This window comes from Abramis brama (assembly GCF_963993115.1).
Source record: "Abramis brama genome assembly, chromosome: 15".
Lineage (NCBI taxonomy): Eukaryota > Metazoa > Chordata > Actinopteri > Cypriniformes > Leuciscidae > Abramis > Abramis brama.
In genome coordinates this window covers 23,953,938-23,972,602 of record NC_139977.1, presented here as the reverse complement: position 1 = coordinate 23,972,602, position 18,665 = coordinate 23,953,938, and the positions used below count along the sequence as shown (strand labels likewise).

Sequence of the window (18,665 nt, the reverse complement as noted above, 5' to 3'; positions counted from 1 at the left end):
ACTTACAGTACCTTATGCCTCTGAATCTATGCCTGCCTACTATACCCTCATATCAATATCAAATTTATTTCTAGAACACAGTTCCAGTAGTGGGATTGAATGTGAGATTGAATAAGTGCACTCAATAACGTCCACAATGGTTTCGGACACCCAAATGGCTGTTCCCTCAAATAGTGCCCTATTTAAAGTTTTTTTGCTTTAAGTATGAATATGTCAGCCTTACTGTTATCTATAAGCTAGTGTGCTCCAAAACAATGACAAAATTCGCATTTAGAAGACCAAACCCAACGTTGAAAATGAAAATCAGGTTGATGTCAGAATCCAACGTCAGATTGACGTTAATCTCCAACGTTGGACAGACGTTGTATTGTGGTTGAAAATGAAAACCAGGTTGACGTCAGGACCCGACTGATGTTGGTTTCTGATGTCAACCCGACTTTCCAACCAAAATCCATGTCAAACCGACGTCGGGTTATAATTTCAACTCGACTTTCATTTCCAACCAAAATCATCCCCTGACTGACATTACTACTTTCTACTCAAGGACCTTGACAGAAATGTAGTGGACTAAAAACTACAATATTTATCTTTCATAGTGAAGTTAAAGTAAAAAGTTTCCAGAAAAAATAATACTTAAGTAAAGTACAGATACTCAAAAAGTGTCCTTAAGTACAGTACTCAAGTAAATGTACTTTGTTTCTGTCCACCTCTGATAACCATATACTGTAGTAAGTATATGTAGTTAATTATTGTTACTCAGTATTTATATAATAAATAATTACACTGTAACACAGAAATAAAGTGTAACTGAAATGTCTGATAAAGCTGTTAAGTGACAAACGTTTATAAGCTTATACTTTAATTCTGTAACTACAAAAGATCCAGCATAGAATGTCTTGAAATGTTAGCTTATATAGTCACATAAATGAAATATCCTATAGTCTTACCTTGCTTTTATGTTCCAGACATTCAATGGACATATTTTCTCCTCTGTTTTTCTCTGCAACTTTCTTTTATGTGTCCAACCCCAGAATTTTGAGAGATGTTTTGCAAGTCATGGTCGTGCTGTTAACTCATTCTCCTTGAAAGCTAAAAAAAAGTTTGAACAGTTCTGCTTGTCTCATGTCTACATAACTATAGTGGAGACTCAATGGGTGCCAAGCCTTTGTGATGTATTATTTGAGGGATTTTATATATAGAAATGAATTAGACTCTTACAAAGGTGAAATATCTGTTGTCCAAAAACTTAAAATGTTCTTTTACAAATGAATTTCTGTGGCTTGAGTACTGAATAAATCACCTTCCTGTTCTTTAGGCCATTGCTTCAGGCACTAAACCATACAAGCATCCGTCACCAAATACCCACAACTATGCTAGTAAATGGCAAATGCCACTATACCACTGAAGTTCTAAACACAGAGCACACTGCAAATTTCCTTTTTTGCTGTGTCATTTAGCCGTGAAAGCACCACAAAGGCGTTAGTGTCACTGTGATGAAGCGTGTCTTCAGAATTTTTGTCTCGCTAGATGTTCTTTCACACAAGCCATCGTGAGAGCAGATAAAATGCAAATATGATATGATATGTCTTTTAGGAGTTAATTATCTCACTCAACCTTTATCTAAATGGCACGTATTATCTACGTTGGACAAGGGACATGAACTAAATGACTGGCATTGTCCAGGAACTGACCTAACGAATTCAGAAGGAGATGAATGTATTAATAATAAAAGTGCAATGTCTTAGGTGGCCTTCATCTGCCAGTCACTTATTGTACTCACATTATCAGGAAACCAACCCATGTAAGGGAATGACAGTGTGCTTGCTTCATTCAAATACCACTGGCCGTTTACTCACTTATCAAATTAAAGAAATTGCCATCTTCTCAGTCAGACCAAAAAACTGAGTCTGCCAAAAGTCACATGGTGTGCTTTCATGGTCATGAAATATGCTTTCAAAACACAAGATGTACAAAGATCTACATTGTTCAGATATATTTATTTACTCATTCTGAAAAGGAACCATTTCGGATGCATTTATCAAAGATATATAAAATTAAATGGCAGAATACAACAAAGGAGGATTTATATGTCATTTACTGGAGGCGTCGATTAACAGACATAGTATGTCTAACTGATCATATATCATATATTAAAATGGACGTTCCGGAAGGTAAAGGCACACAGAGACAGACGTGCTTAATACAGACTTCCTTATTGTCCTCATCCTCAATAAACAGTGAAATATACTGGTTCTCTTCCCAAGGAAGCTCACCGTTTTCAGAAACTAGGATACGGTAGTTTGGGATGTCGGGCCGAAAGCAGAACTTCTTCATTGGAGTATGCGGCAGCACAGTGTCCATCAAAACTTGGCCGGTGTATTTTGTAATGAAGGCTTCAACATCCAGCTGCTCTTTGCTTATAAAGACTCGCACATTCCTGCTGCTTCTGTTTAACACGTTTGTTTTAGCGATTTCGTTGCCCATCGTCTTCAGTGGCAATGTCTTCAATGTCTTCAATTATGCCTGATGATAGTAGAATACAAATATGTAGTGCAAACATAAAATATAACAGCATCAGCAGTACAGTGTAAGTAAGTACAGTCAACCAGGGTTTCAGAACTGAACTGAGAATGCCTTTTAAATTCCAATTCAATTCCTGAATATGAGGTGGCAAACAGTATGCAGGATTGTGATTCAAATTTGAATGTAAGGAATTAGAAATAACTGAAATTCAAAGAAATTTTTAACTACAAAAGAAAAGTTTGTCAAGACAACTTTGAATGTCAATTTAACAAAGTATTTTATGATTTTTTTTTTTAAGGTTTAGGCAGTCAGAAAGATAAATAGACAGGATGGATGGATGAAACTTATTAATTGTATTAATTATGAATTTGCTGTAAACATTTGAAGAGTCTCTAAGAGCCATCTGAAATTTTCTTCTAGAATGATAATTTTATAAAGCTTGTATATTTAAGTTCAGTAATTTCACTTAAATGACAATTAATAGGTAATTTGCATTGCCATTTAAGTGAAATTATTGAACTGAAATATACAAGCTTGATAAAAATGATCATTCTAGAAGAAAATTTCAGATGGCTCTTAGAGGCTTTTGCATCTGAACTCTTCATTTGAATATTTGACTGAGTTATTAAAATCTGAAACAAAACTTTCATTTTAGTTTTTGTGACCCCTCATTAGTGAAATAATGTCTTCATAATCATGAAAATAAGAATGAAAGAATAAGTGTTTTAGATGATCATTTAGAAGTTGAGCTTCTAAAAACATGATATAATAGCAATTATATAAGACCTAAAAGTCCCTGCTGACTTAGCTGTGGCTTTGGACTTTACGTTACGCAACCTTCACGGTAAGGATCGAAAGGACCCCATATGTGACCACTGCTAATGATGGTCTGACCTCCATCTGTGAGATGGATTGGCTTCTATTCTTTGACATTTTTCTGGCTATAACTGAAGTGTATGCTTTGCATACCATGTGTTTTTCCATCGGTTTCTCATTGTTATTTGTCCTCACACTACCACCTTTCCTCTCTGTTATAAGTGATCTTTGACTTTGATCGCAAAGGAAACGGTACCTCAAATGAAAGTGCGTTCTTTCTTTTGTGCTGTCGTCACAAACCGAAAGACAACAATATTTCTCTGATCGAATACGGTGTTCATAGGGTCATTATAAAAAGCTGTGGTCCTGAATCAAATTTTAATCAAACATAATTTTTGTTTTTCAGGGTCACTAACAATTCAAATGTTTATATTTTTAAATTAGCACAAGTATGAAGAAAACTAAAAGAATAGACATGTATTTGGTCTATAAATGTGTGCTCCAAATCAGAATAACATCATTCCTACCTCCGTGGGTGTAAAGTTTCAGGTGCGCTTTCTTTCCTGTGTTCAGGTTAGATATCAAATGTGTCAGAGCCCTGGGAGACTTTGAACAGAGATCATCTGCACGCTTTCATAATGACATGCAAATGTCAATGCACACTTCATTCTGTCACATGCTCAGAAAGACCTTTCATTTTGAAAGAAAAAAAGACAACAGTCCAATTTGACTCCATTAGTCTTCCATTGAAGCACATTTTAGACCTTTATCCTAAGTGACATAAAATTCATTAAAGGTATATATTGTATAATTAAATAGAGTAAAGTTTATGCGTATTTAACATGCTGTCTGAGGGGAGGGCTCCGAGCTCGGAATTTGGCCCGAACCCAGAGTACTCCCCCCATCCCAGGTTGGGATAGTAGTAATAGTTAGAAGTGAGGAGATGGGGTGGTGGAGGGATGCTGGAAAACTGTCATGGAACAGAAGTAAGTCTGCTGTACATACACCTCTTATCTCGTTAATTGAGTTGATTAACTGAATGTGCTCCTCCCATGTTAATTAGGTTAATTATTTAAAGGTCCCGTTCTTCGTGATCCCATGTTTCAAACTTTAGTTAGTGTGTAATGTTGTTGTTAGAGTATAAATAATATCTGTAAAATTATAAAGTTCAATGCCAAGCGAGATATTTTATTTAACAGAAGTCGCCTACATTGAACGGCCCGTTTGGACTACATCCCTCTACTTCCTTCTTTAATGACGTAAGTAGAACAGTTTTTTGACTAACCTCTGCCCACAGGAATGCTCCCTCAACTCTACCGAAATTCGTTTATGTACTTGCGCACTTCTTATAACTTACTGTGTTTACTCAGCTCTTACGGTGATTTTCTGAAGTAAAACTGACGCTTCATCTTTTGTGTGATGTACAATAAACTTTATTAAACTCATCAGTATATGTTTGATCATCATTCGGACCTGGTCCGAAACAGCAGACTTGTAGGCTATTAATAAATAATGGATACATACAAGCAGATGACAAATACGTTATAATAACCGTAATTAAACTACTAAACTATACCTGTTCCATCTCTATACAGCACTCTGACTCTGTAGGCATTATTGTCCGACCCGAAATGAACACCGTTACTGAGAGTTTCTGATATTATCATCATTCCGTGAGATGAAATTGTCCTTGAGACTGAGAGACTGAGCATGAGCTCATGAAGCTCCGCCCCCTGGGTCGTCCAGCAGCAGCTTATTTGCATTTAAAGGGCACACACTAAAACAGCGCGTTTTTCTGAGCCCCAAAAAATGACAATTTAAACATGCTGTAAAAAATGATCTGTTGGGTATTTTGAGCTGAAACTTCACATACACACTCTGGGGACATCAGAGACTTATTTTACATCTTGTGAAAAGGTGCATAATACGGGACCTTTAAACGTGGTCCTCCCAGGAGCTCCTTGACGGGAGTAACTCACGGGCGGACGGGCCCTATCGGTTGATGAACGATGAGCAGTGTAATTTGGAACGCCTGATCGGGAGGGCTTATGCCGCGTCTTGACAGGAGCAGCTTGCGGCGTAGCTTTACGGCATCGGACAGGTAAGTCTCATCGGCAGTCGGACGGAGAAAGACATAGTTCCTCGATCGGGAGAGTTATCACAGCATCCGACAGGAGTTCAATACTCATGGCACCGGATGGGCAAGCCTCGTTGGTAGTTGTCTGGGGACTGCTGTGGCAGTGAAAGCAAGGTTACACGGAGAAATAGAGCTCCTGCGGGAGTGGAGTATAACACTACTGCGGCAGTGAAAGCCAGCTGGACGGAGAAATGGAGCTCCTGCGGGACCATAAGATATAACAATGCTATAGCAGTGAAAGCAAGTTAGATCCGACGGGTTAGGAGGCAACCTAGCTCTATTCCTTTGTGGGAAGAGGACGGTATTGCCACGCAAGCTTAGTGCTCGACGGACCTTACTGTCCATTTGTCTATGACAGGAATGATTGAGTGGGCTAGATTAAAGAAATATGCAGAAGGATGTTTCACCCGTGGTGGCGAGGGTAGGCCTCGGCGTCTCGGCGTGTGGGGACCTGTTTGTTTGGGCTGACGCCCGCGAGATAATGCAGAGGAATCACTCCTTAGGCCGAAAGATTGCGGCAAAGATTCCTCAAGGACAAAAGATTTTTCTTGTTGGGGACTTAGGGCAGTGCCAAATTCTGGAAAACTGTCATGGAACAGAGGTAAGTCTACTGTATACAGTATATACACCTCTTATCTCGTTAATTGAGTTGATTAACTGAATGTGCTCCTCCCGTGTTAATAAGACATCATGAATCTAACACATGACCTTGTCATTACTAGTGACATGCTCTACTAGCTGAGACTGAGCATTACTATAGAGCTATAAATGATCATTAGTACACACATAAGAAATCATATATATATATATATATATATATATATATATATATATATATATATATATATATATATATATATATATATATATATATATATATATATATACATATACATATACATATACATATATATGATTTCTGAAGGACATGACAATGAAGACTGGAGTAATGGGTGCTGAATGTTTGGCTTTAACCACAACAACAAAAACACTTTGCATAGTCAGGCTTCCAGTGTTAATGAGTTTTAAGAGGACTAGTATCCTGTGGCAGAACACAGTGAGTCATGTGTGGCACGAGTATCAAACAAAGATAAGAGCTTGTCGCAAAAGCTCAACTGCTTCCACACAGCTGTTGAGATAGAGACACAATGAGGCTACAAAGGCTCCTCGGCTTCACTTCAATGTGCTTGTATGTTTGGGGTACAATTTTTCAGCCGGATCAACACAATGAAAAGTGGAACCACTGTGAAGGACACTTCTACAAGGGATGGGCCCATCTTCGACTGCTTCTTAAAAAAGCTTCTGTGGACTTCTGTTGTAGATGCCATGAAGAAAAATGTATTTCCATTGCTATTTTTCCAACCTTAAGACATGTGCCATTTGTTTGGGCATATAAATTAGGCCATATAGGGTTCTCTGATTTTTCAGAACAGGATCTCTTGAAGAATATCAAGACTTGGTATATATCACCATCGGTAAGGTCGTATTTTTATCCTCTGATAATGTCTTGAATAATAGAAAAGTTTCTTCTGAAATGTTCTGCAGTTATGCATGTCTATTAACACATTTAATACGTTTAAAATCCTAAATTCACTTTCATGGATTTATAACTCCTTTTGTATTCCATACAAGCAAGATTTGGCTGAATGTTTCTTTTGACTATATTATTTTTTGATTTTCTTTTCTTTACAACAAAGTGTTTTCTATTAACAATTTATGAAAATATCTGCCATTTGGCAGAAAAAAGCACATAGTCAGTATTAAAAAGAATCTCATATGCATATTTAAAGTTGTCAATGAATTATATTAAAAGAATTCAAAGCGATGAAAGTGAACAAAAAGAAACCTTTGATCCTTGCTCACTGAATATTTCATTATGAATGAATTATTAATTTAATAATTAATACAGTCTAGAATTATTTAAGTACAATCTTTGTTAAACACAAAAAAGAGCTTAAAATAAGACTTATATAGTGACAGCAGAATGTCTCTATTGTTTTTTCATTCATATTTCTTATTTCCGCCATTGTTCCTTTTGCTTCTGACAGGCTGTTGATGATCTGCTCAGAGGAAAGTTGCACTCACTCCCACCTCAAGTCACCTCAAGAACCTTCCCATCAACCACACATATTTTAAGTGGTGTGTTTGATCCCAATGCAAAACACATGCAAGTGAGGAACTGGCAGAACAAAGTCTATATTCGCTGGATTGCATACCACCACACAAACGCAAAAGGGGTTAGTTTTGAAGGAGCGGTTATCCAAAACAGTCAGGAGAAATGTAAGTGGAAATGGATGATGGTGAAGCAACTGGTCGACATCCTTTCTGGAGTCTTTTTGGCCAAACCCATGCAAACCCTCTTCAGTCATCATAACATGGGACCTTTAAACCTGAACAGCTTAGATGAAATTCCATACAGCTTTTCTGAAGCTGAAAAGATAGAGGATTACCAAGACACCGTAATGCCATGTGTGACGGCAACAACAATACAAGTCAAAGAAGCAGAACGTGGCTTTACACAAAATACAAAAAACAGCAATCCCCTCCTTACATCAGATATGATTACAGGCCTGTGCTCTTCGCTTATTCACCGTACTAGCAGCGGTTTAAAGAGATGCCTTGAAAGGATGATGTTAGACAAAGTAAACTACACCACCTCTGTCACTAGCAAACTACGTAATGCCAGGTCAGACCACAAGACCCAGAGCGCTCTTCAACTACATGAAATCATTAATCACAGAAAATATATCACACAAAAGCCACAAAACATTGTTGAACTCAGTGAGGAGAATGATCATTTTTACTATTTCAATGGCAAGATTAAACGTACAATGAACCACTTTGGACCTGCAGTATAAAATAAATAACGTGTATGAAGAAGCACAGAGATTTTTTTTCCCAGAGACAATGGATAAAAATACATCATATATCAGAGGCCAAAAATGTGAAGGACAATTATACCAAAATTAAACTTTGTGAATTCCAATGACTCTCTTGTGCTGGTCATATATGTATTTATATACAGCAAATTATTCCTTTGAAAAGTCATAGGGGCCAATCAATTATATCATGTCTAATAACATCAAAAATCATTTTTGCCTTGTTTATAAATCAGTGTTTATTGTCTTGTAAATAAATAAATACACTGTATAAATTTAAGCATCCTTAAAATCAATAAATTTACTTAAATTTAAATCATTATTTTCCCAATAAAAATGTGTTTTTCTTATTTGAAGGATAAATGTAATAAAATGAGTTATTTGTGCTTTAGTAAGGTTTATGCTTTAAAAAGATACATCTGCCAATGGAGAAAAAAAAAAAAAAAAAGAAACAATAGAACCAAACCAAACCAAACCAACCAAAATCTTGCTCAATTTTCCCTTTTTCTTGTTTTGCTTTATTTTGATTTATAGATTGATTTATGTACACTATATGGACAAAAGTATTGGGACACCTGACCATTACACCAACATGGACTGTAATGACATCTAAATACATAGACATTAATATGGAGTGGGTCCCCCCCTTTTGCAGCTATAACAGCTTCCACTCTTTTGGAAAGGCTTTCCAAAGTCTGTTCCAGTTCTTCCCAAAGGTGATCGATGGGGTTGAGGTCATGGACTTGCCAACTTGCATTTTTTGAGTCTTATTCAGAGCTGTGAACAACCAGGCTAAAACAGGGAGGTTTCATGACACATTAATATATGAAAGGTCTTCACACCTGACAGCCTGCAGTGTTTCAGCTGTGTATGTCTATGAAATTACTGTACATAGATTCCTGTATATGTCCGTGTACGCCAAGTATCTTGGTATTTCTGGAAATTCACTGTTTTGTGTAACTTGGCTCAGGTATTTTCCGCATACATCCGGCAAACCTGAAATTACCCAGCAGTTTACCAAGGCCAGATATTACCAGATTTGACCCTTTTCATGCAGTGTGTACGGCTGAACATCATATAACACCGGTAACACTGACTACCGAAGCAAGCCAAGTTGTAATTGACATTTCATGTTGACTTTAACATTTAAGAAGGATTGAAGGTCATTTTCACGGCATTGGTTACGCTGAGAATGATGCTCTTTACATTACAATTTACAAAGTGAATTTGTTAGGATTTGTCATGTGTGTGTGTCTCAGTAATTGTGCTTGTGCTTTTAGTTCTTTGCTTAGTTTGCATGGCCTATAATAAATGTGTACATTAAAATAAGTTGGGACTGTAATTCCTTTAAAGGGCGAGGAAGGTGATGGTACGTGTAACATTATAGTCACCATTTGCAGCTGCAGCGAACATTTTGTGTCTTATCATATGTACGTAGTAAAAGTCAGAGACTCAAATTAAACAGTGATAAGGAAATGATGTGACCGTCCTGTCTAACAGTTTGAAACAGTAAATGAAATGTTGCTGGAGCCTATGGAGTGATGAAGTTATGGTGGTTGCCTTTGTCTCTGCTTATTGTAGTTTCTATGTCTTTACAACTGCAGAAAACATTTAAGACTTCTGTTAGGACTCCATGTCAAGAATTACTGTGCCAGGATTGGGCTCGACTTCAGTCTGCTCTTAAAAAACATGGTTACATGTGCAGATGCTTTATAGTGAAGTGTGTCTACATTGCAGAAGTGCGCAGGATCAATCATATGCCATGCACTTGGGTTTACAGAGGACACCATAAAGAGAATATAAATACTGCAGTTTTACCACCAAAGGTAATGTTGTTTTACAATATTTCACCATTTAGCAATTAAGCAATAGTTATTTGAATAGTTTCTGTTTAGTGGAGTTAGGAGATTCAATATTCTCAATTCTGGTTACAAATGGATTTTTTTTTTTTTTTTTTTTTTGCTGTCTTTGAGAAAACAGTAATTAGAAAACATTCAACATTTAGCACTCACCATAGTTTTCTGTTGAGGTCTGCAAATTCAAAAGTTAGCTGAAATGCTGATTGAAAACATTTATTTATTTTAAAATTGGTTTTGATATGATGTATGCTATATTATATTATTCTAAACATACTGATACACCCAGATACTTACAAGCCATCTAGGTAACACTTTAGAATACTGTTCCTTCATTAATGAATAATTACACAGGAACAAACGAGTAACGTATTATTAACATTCTAGTAACTACTATTAACTAACAAGAAACTCTGATTAACAAATTAGTAAGTAATAGTGCTCAGATGAATGTAGTAGTTCATTATTAGCTAATCAATAACGTCTCAGGTTACGTATGTAACCCTTGTTCCCTGAGAAAGGGAACGAGACGCTGCGTCGGTGACGACACTAGGGGAACGCCCTTCAGCGTAGCGCGTCTGAATTTATGAATGAAACTAGTCCAATCCTATTGGCGTTGCGTGATGACGTAGCGTGTGACGGCATATACGGATGTGTACATAAGCACGCCGGCACACAGAAAAGTCAGCTTTGCTATGAAGCAAGTCGCTCCAGGCGGGATAAGGCGTGGCGAACCTGCTCTCGTCCTAAGTGTGCCTGGAGACAGCTTCACACTGGGGCAGGCGGGTTTCGTCGTGGTATAGTGGGTATCTCGTTCCCCTAGTGTCATCACCGACGCAGTGTCTCGTTCCCTTTCTCAGGGAACAAGGGTTACATACGTAACCCGAGACGTTCCCTTTCGAGGGAACTCGAACTGCGTCGGTGATGACACTAGGGGAACGAGATACCCACTATACCACGACGAAACCCGCCTGCCCCAGTGTGAAGCTGTCTCCAGGCACACTTAGGACGAGAGCACTCGTGCACCGGGTGTAGAGGGAAGGTCCAGACTGTAGAATCTCATGAATGTGTGCGGAGTGGCCCAGCCAGCCGCCTCACATATGTCATGGATAGGAGTCCCTGAAAGGAGGGCTTTGGAGGATGCCATGCCTCTAGTAGAGTGAGCCCTCACGGCCATAGGTGAAGGCAGATTGCGCACCTGATAGGCCAGGGAAATAGTCTGAACGATCCAGTTGCTGATGGTTTGCTTAGAGGCGGGGAGCCCCTTCTTGGGGGACCCGAAACACACCAGCAACTGGTCCGCCTTCCTCCACTGTGAAGACCTCTGAACATAAATGTCTAATGCTCTGACAAGGCAGAGCAGATGAAGTCTTCCATCCTCTGCCGTCACATGAGGTGGGGGATGAAACGCCTGCAGAACCGTAGACCTAGCCATACTGGTTGGTACCTTAGGGACATAGCCCAAACTGGGGTGCAGGATGGCCTTGACTCTCCCAGGAGCAAACTCCAGGCACTGAGGAGATACCGAGAGTGCCTGGAGGTCTCCCACCCTCTTAAGAGAGGTGATGGCAAGGAGAAAAGCCACCTTGAAAGTCAGGTTCTTGGCCTCAGCCGACTCCAGCGGCTCGAAGGGGGCCTCAACCAACGCTTCGAGGACCACTGCCAGGTCCCAGGTGGGAACCCTGGTGCGAGTCACAGGTCTCATCCTCCAGGCCCCACGTAGAAAGCGTACGACCAGCTGATGCCTCCCCAGAGGCCCATCACTCAGAGGAGCGTGGAAAGCCGCAATGACAGCCACATAAACCTTGAGTGTGGACAGGGTAAGTCCAGCAGAAAAGCGGTCATGGAGAAACTCCAGTACTGAAGCCACCGGGCAGTTAACTGGGTCCAATCCACGCTCTCTGCACCAAATGGAAAAAACATTCCTCTTCAGGCCGTACAACTTCCTCGTGGAGGGAGCTCTGGAACTGAGAATAGTCTCAACTACTCCTGCAGACAGGCCGGCTCCTAGGTACTGTGCCCCCTCAGGGGCCAGACCCACAGTTTCCACAGCTCGGGCCGAGGGTGGAGAACTGAGCCCCCTGCCTGGGACAGCAGGTCCCTCCTCAGAGGGATCTGCCATGGCGGGCCTGCCAGGAGTGATATTATGTCTGAAAACCATACTCGGGCCGGCCACAACGGGGCTACTAATAGTAGGCTGACACCGTCTCGACGGACCCTTTCCAGAACTCCCGGGAGCAGAGCAATCGGGGGAAAAGCATACAGACGTAGCCTCGGCCACGTCTGTACCATGGCATCCAACCCCAGCGGGGCTGGATGCGTGAGGGAGAACCACAGGGGACAGTGTGTCGTCTCTCGCAATGACCACAAGCAGCTCCCTCGAGAGCTGCCTGGGCATGCTGCATTCCCAGACAAGACACACACATCTCGTGTGTGTCCCCAGCCGTAATGAAGCGCGGGCAGGGAAACACACATTTTTTAAATTGCTCACTTGCCATTATAATGCTTTGCAACAGACAATACAACACCAAATAGAACAGACTTCTCACACACACACAGAGCGCTTGCTGAATAGCAAAAAGCTGACTTCTCTGTGTGCCGGCGTGCTTATGTACACATCCGTATATGCCGTCACACGCTACGTCATCACGCAACGCCAATAGGATTGGACTAGTTTCATTCATAAATTCAGACGCGCTACGCTGAAGGGCGTTCCCCTAGTGTCGTCACCGACGCAGTTCGAGTTCCCTCGAAAGGGAACTACTATTTTTTTCATACCTCCCAGAGAACAACTATCTACAAGTTCATAATTAACATGAATAATGCATAATTTATAATAAAAGGTAATGGTAACCCACTAGTAATGACTCAAGTATTACTACATCATTCTAAATGAACTACTAATTATTTGGATCAGTATTCTAAAGTGAAAAACATGATAACAACTTACTATTGACTGAAGTCATTGTAAGCTTTTGAGATTTTTGTAAGATTTTGAATAGTAATTCCTTCCAGTGGATTTGGTAACACTTTAGTCATTACTAGTGTGTTCCCATGATCTTCACTTTAGAATACTGATCCAAATAACTAGTAGTTCCTTTAGAAAGATGTAGTAACACTTGATTCATTACTATCCAAAACCTTACAAAAGCCTTAAAACTTACAATGACTTCAGTCAATATTAGGTATTTATCATGTTTTTCACTAGAATACTGATCCAAATTATTAGTAGTTCCTTTAGAAGGATGTAGTAACAATTGATTCATTACTAATGGGCTACCATTACCTTATATTAAACATTGTGCATTATAAATATTAATTATTAACCTGTATATAGTAGTTCTTATAGTCTTCAGTGAGGTATGAAAAATAGTAGTTATTGATTAGCTAATAATGAACTACTACATTCGACTGTGCACTATTACTTACTAATTCGTTAATCAGAGTTTCTTGTTAGTTAATAGTAGTTACTAGAGTGTTACTAATGCATTACTCATTTGTTCCTGTGTAGTTATTCATTAATGAAGGAACAGTATTCTAAAGTGTTACCGCCATCTATTAACATGAGATTGGAATTCATTTTTGTTATGCAGTTACATAAGGTTTTCTCAATGCTTCTATTGAGCAAAAAGAAAAAGAAAAAAAGATTCCAACTCACACTATATTTTCAAATTTTCCTGACAGATTATTAGGAGCTTGCTAAGAGGGAAGATACATTCATCTAAGCAAGGCATCATCACTTCAAAAAATTGTCTTATAATTGGTGTATTCCATGTTAAAAGAAAAACCGTCACAAAACTGAACAAGCAGTCAAAAGAAAAACCTATTTACTGGACTAGTGACCATCATTCAGTTCAAACCACAGATGAATTTCCAGGGAACGCCCCTGAAAAAAGTTTATGCGAACAGGTGTCAGATCTAGCTAAGATGCTAAGGAATACTTTCCCATCTGCCACACGGTTGAGAGTGTTTTTTAATCAAAAGGCTTCAACCATCTGTCCCATACATCAGTCTACAAGATATTCACCACAGCACATGGGAGCAGAAATCAAAATGAACGAGTTAGTGGAAAGTGCTATGAAAATTGCATCCAATTCCAGTAATGATGCTGTCGTCCATATGGAAAAAATACTGCAGTTTTTAAGAATGGGACTTCTCAGAAAAGAATACATTTTCCAAGCGAAAGCAAAGGACAGCACAGATACATTAGACGATAAGTCAGATGCTAAGATGTTAGTGACAGATGGAATGCTAACAAACGCCTCAGTTCAAAACAGTATCATGGCATCAGCAAATGAATCAAAACACAGAAAACAAGCTCCACTGAAAACATTTAGGCGAAGAAGAAGCAAATGGAAACCAAGTGCAACGGTTGTCTTAACAGATGATGACTATAAAGCAGGTGATAACAAGGTGACTTTGACCAAGTCACTCAGTCAAACTGTTACAAAACCACATAATGTAGAGGATAAAACAACAGAATCAAGTGTAACAGAGAGTACAGAACACGAAAGTGAACCACGAAAACATAAACTAGTAACACCAACCACCTCCAGAGGGAAAGAAAAAAAGACTGGAATGACAACAGAGTTTCCTGAAACTGAATGCACAACAGAAATCGAGTTACAAACACCAGAGGATAAAACATTGTTGGAGAGAACAGACACCACAAATACAAATAAAGATAAAAAAATACAGTCAGAATATGATGATTTTAGGTCAGAAGATCTTGCAAATGAAGGAGCAAGATCAGAAGAAATAGTTATACCAACCACATCCATAAAATATGCAGAACATTTAATGGAGACTGAACAAGACAGAAGAATGACAACAAAGGCTCTTGAAACAGAATCTACAACAGAAATCAACTTATCAACACCAGAAGTTAAATTACCTTTGGAGAAAACATACACCACATATGAAGAAAGACAGTCAGAAACTGTTGATTTCATTTCAGACAAAATTGTCACAACACTCACAAATGAACCAGTGATGCCAACAACATCCAGAGAACATGAACATCCTAAAGTAGTTACTGACCATAAAACAGGAATGACATCAGAGCAACATGATACAGAATGTATAACAGAAATTGACTTATCAACACCAGAAGATAAAACACCTGTGGAGAGAACAGACACCACATATGAAGAAACAAATTCACGAACTGTTGATTTCATTTCACACAATCTTGAGTCAACAGTCCCAAATGAACCAGTGACTCCAACCACTTCCAGAGAACAGGAACACACTGAAATAGTAATTGACCAAGAAACAGGAGTGACAACAGAAATCCACTTATCAACACCAGAAGACAAAACACCTGTGGAGAGAACAGACACCACATATGAAGAAAGACAGTCAGAAACTGTTGATTTTATTTCAGATAATACTGTGTCAACAGTCGCAAATGAACCAGTGACACCAACAACTTCAACAAAATATGCAGAAGATTTCGCAGAGACCAGACAAGAGACAATAATGACAACTGAGTCTCTCGAAACAGAATGTACAACAGAAATTGAGTTACAAACACCAGAAGATAAAACACCTGTGGAGAGAACAGACACCACATATGAAGAAACACATTCACGAACTGTTGATTTCATTTCACACAATCTTGAGTCAACAGTCCCAAATGAACCAGTGACTCCAACAATTTCCAGAGAACATGAACACACTGAAATAGTAATTGACCAAGAAACAGGAGTGACAACAGAAATCCACTTATCAACACCAGAAGACAAAACAGCTGTGGAGAGAACAGACACCACATATGAAGAAAGACAGTCAGAAACTGTTGATTTCATTTCACACAATCTTGAGTCAACAGTTCCAAATGAACCAGTGACTCCAACCACTTCCACAAAATATGCAGAAGATTTTACAGTGACCAGACCAATGACAATAATGACAACTGAGTCTCTCGAAACAGAATGTACAACAGAAATTGAGTTACAAACACCAGAAGACAAAACAGCTGTGGAGAGAACAGACACCACATATGAAGAAAGACAGTCAGAAACTGTTGATTTCATTTCACACAATCTTGAGTCAACAGTCCCAAATGAACCAGTGACTCCAACCACTTCCAGAGAACATGAACACACTGAAATAGTAATTGACCAAGTAACAGGAGTGACAACAGAAATCCACTTATCAACATCAGAAGATAAAACACCTGTGGAGAGAACAGACACCACATATGAAGAAAGACAGTCAGAAACCGTTGATTTTATTTCACACAATATTGAGTCAACAGTCGCAAATGAACCAGTGACTCCAACAACTTCCACAAAATATGCAGAAGATTTCGCAGAGACCAGACAAGAGACAATAATGACAACTGAGTCTCTCGAAACAGAATGTACAACAGAAATTGAGTTACAAACACCAGAAGACAAAACAGCTGTGGAGAGAACAGACACCACATATGAAGAAAGACAGTCAGAAACTGTTGATTTCATTTCACACAATCTTGAGTCAACAGTCCCAAATGAACCAGTGACTCCAACAATTTCCAGAGAACATGAACACACTGAAATAGTAATTGACCAAGAAACAGGAGTGACAACAGAAATCCACTTATCAACACCAGAAGACAAAACAGCTGTGGAGAGAACAGACACCACATATGAAGAAAGACAGTCAGAAACTGTTGATTTCATTTCACACAATCTTGAGTCAACAGTCCCAAATGAACCAGTGACTCCAACCACTTCCAGAGAACAGGAACACACTGAAATAGTAATTGACCAAGAAACAGGAGTGACAACAGAAATCCACTTATCAACACCAGAAGACAAAACACCTGTGGAGAGAACAGACACCACATATGAAGAAAGACAGTCAGAAACTGTTGATTTTATTTCAGATAATACTGTGTCAACAGTCGCAAATGAACCAGTGACACCAACAACTTCCACAAAATATGCAGAAGATTTCGCAGAGACCAGACAAGAGACAATAATGACAACTGAGTCTCTCGAAACAGAATGTACAACAGAAATTGAGTTACAAACACCAGAAGATAAAACACCTGTGGAGAGAACAGACACCACATATGAAGAAACACATTCACGAACTGTTGATTTCATTTCACACAATCTTGAGTCAACAGTCCCAAATGAACCAGTGACTCCAACAATTTCCAGAGAACATGAACACACTGAAATAGTAATTGACCAAGAAACAGGAGTGACAACAGAAATCCACTTATCAACACCAGAAGACAAAACAGCTGTGGAGAGAACAGACACCACATATGAAGAAAGACAGTCAGAAACTGTTGATTTCATTTCACACAATATTGAATCAACATTCGCAAATGAACCAGTGACTCCAACAACTTCCACAAATTATGCAGATTTCGCAGAGACCAGACAAGAGACAATAATGACAACTGAGTCTCTCGAAACAGAATGTACAACAGAAATTGAGTTACAAACACCAGAAGATAAAACACCTGTGAAGAGAACAGACACCACATATGAAGAAATACATTCACGAACTGTTGATTTCATTTCACACAATCTTGAGTCAACAGTCCCAAATGAACCAGTGACTCCAACCACTTCCAGAGAACAGGAACACACTGAAATAGTAATTGACCAAGAAACAGGAGTGACAACAGAAATCCACTTATCAACATCAGAAGACAAAACAGCTGTGGAGAGAACAGACACCACATATGAAGAAAGACAGTCAGAAACGGTTGATTTTATTTCAGATAATACTGTGTCAACAGTCGCAAATGAACCAGTGACTCCAACCACTTCCACAAAATATGCAGAAGATTTTACAGTGACCAGACCAATGACAATAATGACAACTGAGTCTCTCGAAACAGAATGTACAACAGAAATTGAGTTACAAACATCAGAAGACAAAACAGCTGTGGAGAGAACAGACACCACATATGAAGAAAGACAGTCAGAAACTGTTGATTTCATTTCACACAATCTTGAGTCAACAGTCCGAAATGAACCAGTGACTCCAACCACTTCCAGAGAACAGGAACACACTGAAATAGTAATTGACCAAGTAACAGGAGTGACAACAGAAATCCACTTATCAACATCAGAAGATAAAACAGCTGTGGAGAGAACAGACACCACATATGAAGAAAGACAGTCAGAAACTGTTGATTTTATTTCACACAATATTGAGTCAACAGTCGCAAATGAACCAGTGACTCCAACAACTTCCACAAAATATGCAGAAGATTTCGCAGAGACCAGACAAGAGACAATAATGACAGCTGAGTCTCTCGAAACAGAATGTACAACAGAAATTGAGTTACAAACACCAGAAGACAAAACACCTGTGGAGAGAACAGACACCACATATGAAGAAAGACAGTCAGAAACTGTTGATTTTATTTCAGATAATACTGTGTCAACAGTCGCAAATGAACCAGTGACTCCAACCACTTCCACAAAATATGCAGAAGAT

General features: G+C 39.0%; 1 protein-coding gene across 1 annotated transcript; it reads left to right on the top strand.

The window, feature by feature from the left end:
• The first annotated feature begins 6,599 nt into the window (after positions 1 to 6,599).
• On the top strand, positions 6,600 to 8,673 carry LOC311097994 (uncharacterized protein). The gene is made up of 2 exons (XM_084137994.1): positions 6,600 to 6,951; positions 7,525 to 8,673. Exons 1-2 carry the CDS (start codon positions 6,625 to 6,627, stop codon positions 8,332 to 8,334), a joined length of 1,137 nt encoding a protein of 378 aa, XP_083994120.1. The 5' UTR covers positions 6,600 to 6,624; the 3' UTR covers positions 8,335 to 8,673.
• Positions 8,674 to 18,665: the final 9,992 nt, after the last annotated feature.